This window comes from Triticum dicoccoides, chromosome 4A, assembly GCF_002162155.2.
Source record: "Triticum dicoccoides isolate Atlit2015 ecotype Zavitan chromosome 4A, WEW_v2.0, whole genome shotgun sequence".
NCBI classification, from domain to species: domain Eukaryota; kingdom Viridiplantae; phylum Streptophyta; class Magnoliopsida; order Poales; family Poaceae; genus Triticum; species Triticum dicoccoides.
Genome location: NC_041386.1, coordinates 660,699,281 through 660,705,623, shown reverse-complemented (window position 1 = coordinate 660,705,623; position 6,343 = coordinate 660,699,281). Strand labels below are relative to the sequence as shown.

General features: G+C 43.5%; 1 protein-coding gene across 1 annotated transcript in view; it reads left to right on the top strand.

The window, feature by feature from the left end:
* LOC119289615 (alpha carbonic anhydrase 7-like) overlaps positions 1–2,768 on the top strand; it is a 3,951-nt gene extending 1,183 nt beyond the window's left edge. The window contains exons 3-5 of the mRNA XM_037568903.1: positions 1,611–1,778; positions 2,399–2,452; positions 2,682–2,768. Coding sequence (XP_037424800.1) covers positions 1,611–1,778; positions 2,399–2,452; positions 2,682–2,768 — 309 coding nt within the window. The remainder of the gene's footprint in view (positions 1–1,610; positions 1,779–2,398; positions 2,453–2,681) is intronic.
* The last annotated feature ends 3,575 nt before the right edge of the window (positions 2,769–6,343 follow it).

Below are 6,343 nucleotides of genomic sequence, written 5' to 3'. Positions count from 1 at the left end.
ATCCTTTGAGATGTAGTTATCTTACTACATCTATTAGTTAGGAAAATTTTAAAACTTAAATTTGGATACGTTTTGCAAAAAAGTGTTACGAAAAAGTTAAACGGTCATATCTTTTGCATACGATATCAAAAAAACGCATAAAATATCAAAAAAAAATCAAAACAAAAATCCGCAACCGGGATATGCTCAAATTTTTAGAATCCTCAAATTCTGAAAGGAAAAAAAGATATGCTCAAATTTCAGTTTTTTTGACTTTTTGTTAATTAAATCTGGTCAAACTGTGGTCAAACTATGATCAAACTACTTATTCAAGAAATATTAGTGTTAATAAACAATTATTTTAGTTTTTTGACTTTTGGTCAAACTATGGTCAGATCTGGTCAAACTGTGGTCAAACTATGGTGAAACTACTTATTCAAGAAATATTAGTGTTACTAAATAATTATTGTTTTTTAGAATAATAGTTTCAAACTCAAACGGTGCTTAATGCTCAAGTTCAACTCCTAAGGGTTAATGGGATTGACAACTTAGTATTTTCAGGAAAACAACAAGTGCAGACTTTGAAACTAGGGGGAATAGAAATCGAAAGTTAAGCGTGCTTAGGCTGGAGTCGTGAGAGGATGGGTGACCGACCAGAAAGTTAGACGATTTGGAGTGAGGAGTGGTGATTAGATATTAGAGATAAAATTGAGTAGTGATGAGGGGTGATTAGAGATTAAATACAAATAATTTGAAAATATGAAAATCAAGAAAAAAATCAAAAAAAATCAAAAAAGTTCAAAAAAAAATTAGTCCCGGTTGGTGTTACCAACCGGGACTAAAGGTCAAGCTCCAGACAGCGGCCACGTGGAGGGCCTTTAGTCCCGGTTCGTAACACAACCAGGACTAGGGGGGGAGGGCTTTATTACCGACCCTTTAGTCCCGGTTCCGCAACCAGGACAAATGGGCCTTATGAACCGTGACAAATGGGCCTTTTTCTACTAGTGTAGGATACTTCTGCGATACTTTTTGGATACCTGAAAACCCTCGTTTGATTGAAATCCCCTCAATAATAAAGGCGTGCCTTTTAAAGATACCCAACATGGGCGCGAGTTCATGCCAAAACATGACTGTCAATGTTCTTGTTCAATTGAAAGGTGAGCAAGAGAGAGTTAATGCACTGATTGAAACAACTATCCTGAAAAAATCCCACTACCAATTAATGAAACAGGACAAAGTGCAACAAAACAAAGGAAATAATCCTATTGAGGCATGCTTTGACCTAGAAGCTCTATTTTGTTTTCAATATTTTTAATAATTAATATATATAATATCTATATATAGACGTATCGCTGTATCCATGTTTTCAAAAAATTGACGTATCGGGTGTATCCCGGTATCGCGTATCCGATACGTATCCACGTATCCGTGTTCTTGCTTGATTTCTTTAGTTAACCAACCAAACAACCAGGCTTAATTTAGCTTGTTTAACTAAAGCCCACACGACAACATGGGGACTTACCTTAATTAAGCTTAACTAACTTCAACATGTTACCTCCCCTTGCAAAGCTGCAAGATTCAATTAATAATTGGCACGCCCTGGGTCTAACTCTAATTATGCACGAACGCAGCTGGAGCCATACCTGGAGATGATAGCGGGTCACAAGGACAGGGAGGAGAAGATGGGGGTGATGGATCCAAGGTGCGCCAGAGGCAAGGCCAGCGTCTACTACCGCTACATGGGCTCCCTCACCACCCCACCCTGCACCGAAGGGGTCATCTGGACCATCGTCAAGAGGGTACGTCATCTCATTCATTCACTGTCACGCATCACCTTGCATCAAACACCACTACCAACTACTCCCTCCATTCCACAATGTATTGCGCCCGTGCTTTCTCGGATTAAACTTTGACCATAAATTTAACCGACGAGATCGACTGGGACGGGAGCAAAAGTTATTCCACTGAATTCGAATTTTTTTATATGTATTCAGTTGTACAATTTTTGCTCCCGCCGTAGTCGGTCTCGTTGGTTAAATTTACAGTTAAATTTGAATCTTGGAATGCGCGGGCATAAGACATCATGGAATGGAGGGAGTAACAACTATCAGTAAAAAAAAATCATTTCTTGACCATCACATGACACAAAACTGGCAACTGTCGAATAAAAGAATTCGTTTCTGGAACTTAAATGTTTGCACGGGGCTGCCAGTTCGATCTATGTACAGATCCTTTGATTTGTTATATTGTATATTCATATGAAGATTTTTCCCACCAGTGGAACGCACATCAGCTAGATTTGTGCACAGGTCCTATTATACGCCATGCATTGCATGGTTGGTGAATAATGATGGAAATGATATATATTTTATCTTATTACTGAAAATTTTCCACTTTCAATATCTGGTTGAATTTGCAGGTCCGCAGTGTGTCGAGGCACCAGCTGGAGCTTCTCCGGGAAGCCGTTCACGATGTAAGATTATTTTCCCCCTTCTGTGTCTCTACATGAAAGAGAAGTCTTGCCATTCTCCTCATGCATACGACTCTTGTCTTTCAGCACTTTACACTCGTGTTAGATGGTAGACCTTAACCATGGACCTCTAGAAATTCCACAACGACATGAAAGCCTCCTTTAATTTGTTCAATCTCGTCCCATGGGCTAGAAATTTTTTGGACTGATTTTCCTTCAACCCTACATGCAGGACATGAAGAAGAACGCGAGGCCACGTCAGGAGGTGAACAACAGAGATATCAGCATGTTCCGGCCTTTTGAGCGAAATAGACATTGATTTCTAGTAGTGATCCTCTGCCTAATTAGTCTGGTGCTTCAGATATCTTATACGTATGGTTATATTATTATTATTTTATCTAGTAATTTTTTCCATCCAGTTTGATAGATACCTTGTATACGGTTACTGAACAATAAAGGAACACAACCAGTTCATGTCAATGCGTATCTTGATGTTGGGATCCGGATTGTCGATATGATTATTGTCACGTATTCCATAACTCATCCAACTGCCACTGACATTAGAAATGAAAAAACTGGCAAGGATTTGATTATGTTTGAGTACCTGCAGGAATGATATAAGGCCATCCATGGCTAATAATTGTATTACCCATATTCGTTGAAGCCAGAATGGCGCCAGTCACTTTATGGCTAATTTTGGCAGAACACAATGTAGTGCATTTTGGCTTGGCTCTGGTCCGACGAAGGTCCAGACTTTGTGTACTCATGGTTGTAATCCCTAAATTTTTAGCAATACAATAGTTATTTCGCAAAAAAGAAAAAACAGCCATCCAAGGAATAGTATACACCTGAGAGGATTATCATGTTGCAACCGTTGGTAGAGCTCAAGAAATGCCAAGTTTGATTATTCCTGAATATTAGCAACATAATATTGGTTCCTGGATGTCAAGTTGACTATGGCTCTTAATATAAACAGAGTACTCAACTAAACAGAGGGGTGTGTCCACCTCACCTCACTAGTAGAAAAAGGGGTATTTGTCCCGGTTCATAAGGGCCTTTAGTCCCGGTTCTGGAACCGGGACTAAAGGGTCGTTACTAACCGGGACTAAAGGCCATTTTATGAAAAAAAAATTAAAAATTTTCTTTTTTAATTTTTTTCAAAATTTATTTTAAATTTTTTTATTTTCAAATTTTTGAATTATTTTAACCTCTAATCTCTAATCACCCCTCATCATTTCAAATCATCTAACTTCCCAGACGGTCACTCATCTCACTACTCCAGCCTGAGCATGCTTAACTTCCAGGTTCTATTCTCCCTCTTTTCCAAGTCTGCATGTTGTTTTCCTGACAATAGTAAGATGTCAATCCTATTAACCCTCGGGAATTTAGCTTGAGCATGAAGTCACATATTTCACTGTTTGTGTTTGAAATTATTGTTCTAAAAAACAATAATTATTTAGTAACACTAATATTTCTTGAATAAATAGTTTGACCACAGTTTGACCATAATTTGACCACAGTTTGACCATAGTTTGACCAGATTTGACCAAAATTCAAAAACACTGAAATAATTATTTAGTAACACTAATATTTCTTGAATAAGTAGTTTGACCATTGTTTGACCACAGTTTGACCACAGTTTGACCAGATTTGACCAAAATTCAAAAAAACTGAAATAATTATTTAGTAACACTAATATTCTTGAATAATTATTTAGTAACACTAATACTTCTTGAATAAGTAGTTTGACCAGATTTAACAAAAATTAAAAAAAAATTGAGCATAACTTGTTTTTCCTTTTAGAATTTGAGGATTCTAAAAATTTGCAAACAGGCCGTAGGCAGTTAAAATCGGATGCGGATTTTCATGCTGAACATTTTGATATATTATACGTTTTTCCTGACATAGTATGCAAAAGTTATAGCCGTTTTACATTTTCCCTACACTTTTTGCAAAACATGTCCAAATTTAAGTTTTTAAATGTTCCTAACTAGTAGATGTAGTAACATAACTACATCACGAAGGATTTTAATTTTTGAAGTTTTTATCATTTTCTTTTTCTTTTTGCAAAACTGAAAAGGCGATCCACGGGGCACGAACCGGTACTAATGCCTCAAACCCCATTAGTACCGGTTTGTGGCAAGAACCGGTACTAAAGGTGGCACGAACCGGTACTAAAGGTCTAACCTTTAATACCGGTTCTTGCCACAAACCGGTACTAATGGGCATCGCACCCATTAATACTGGTTCGTGGCACCAAACGGGACTAAAGGTCCCATTTGAACCGAGACTAATGCCTTTGCCGCATGAACCGGGACCAATGCTCACATTAGTGCCGGTTCATGACTGAACCGGGACTAATGGGCTAACCCGACCTCGATCAAAGACCTGTTTTGTACTAGTGCCAGTTACTGTACCTGGTACGATGATGACTAGAGATAAGACTTGTGGGCCATGTGCCATGGACACCGGCATGAATTAATTCAACTTTCTCAACAGTTCAATCTAGTAGAAAATAACATAGGAGAGTTGAGCATACAATGTAATTATTGATGGCCCTTTTATGCCAAAAAAGGCTTTCGCCCCGCTTTACATATAAAGCAATGACCGACCACAGCTCAGATACAAATGCACGCCACCACAACACACGCACACACCCAAGGCGGGATACATAGGCGCTGAGCGCAGTAACACTACCCCTAGTACTACAAGAGCAACCGGAGTCCTCAACCGCGGACACACCAACGCGAAAAGAAGAAGCCACATATGACGAACCGTGTGATCTAAGGCGGTGCCTTCAGGAAGGTTACGACACCAAAGCGTCGTCACCGTCCGACCCGAGGATCAGAGTTTCCCCTGGAGCAACACGATGGGCAATGAGAGCCGCAACGACGCCTTCAAGAAGGGAGCGAGCTTCGCCGCCGCTGGTCCGCCTGAAGATAGATCAGGTTTTCACCCCGGCCAACACTCATCACCACCGGACACCACATCCCATTGACCACGCCGCCCACACGGCCATGGCCACCGGGCAGCACCTAACCACGGGCTCTGCCCAAGCGCACCGCGGAGCCACCACCAGGGACGCCGCCCTAGCATCCAAGACCTGGACACCACCTCACTCGAGACCCATCGGTACCCCAACCAAAGATACGAGCGGAAAGGAACCGCCTTTCGCACCCCTGGGCTGCCCCCAACGCCGAAACCCAAAGGCCAGCCAAAATTGGCCTCCGTCGACCCATCCTGCTGTCGGGCACGAGACAAGGTCAGTCCTGCTGCCGGGCGCGAGACGAGCTCGGTCCTGCTGCCGAGCGCGAGACGGGCGATGGACCGTAGTCGAGGGATGGCCGAACCTTCGACGAAGGTAGCAACCAGACGACAAGGAGAGGGCCGAAGGTCGAAACGGGCCGCCTACAGACAAGCCGACACCGAAAAGCCAGCCGCCGCCCAAGTCAACCCGCCGAGCTACCGTGGAGCCGGCACGACGAAGCCACCTAGCCACTGCCGCCCACAGCCGGGACCGCAGCCACGCCGGGCCAGGGCCCAAACCCGTGCCGCCGACCGAAAAAAGGCGAAATCCAGCCGGCACGCATCACCACCACCACCACCATGCCGATGGCAACAAGCGCATCGGCCCCTGCGTGCCGCCGGCAGGCCCTTGCCACCGCAGCCCGCGCCCCCTGCCGAACACAGCCCGCGCCCCCTGCCTGCGTCAAGTCCAGACCAGGCATGGCCTGACCTGACCGGAGGACCGCAGGGGCGCCACCACCAGGGGAGCTGTCTAGAGAAGGCCCAGACCCCGCCTCCACGCGCGCCAGGCCCCAGCCCAGCCGCCGCCGGAAGCAGAGCCGCGAGCCCTCGCGTCAGATCCGAACCACCCCGACCATGAGGAGGACC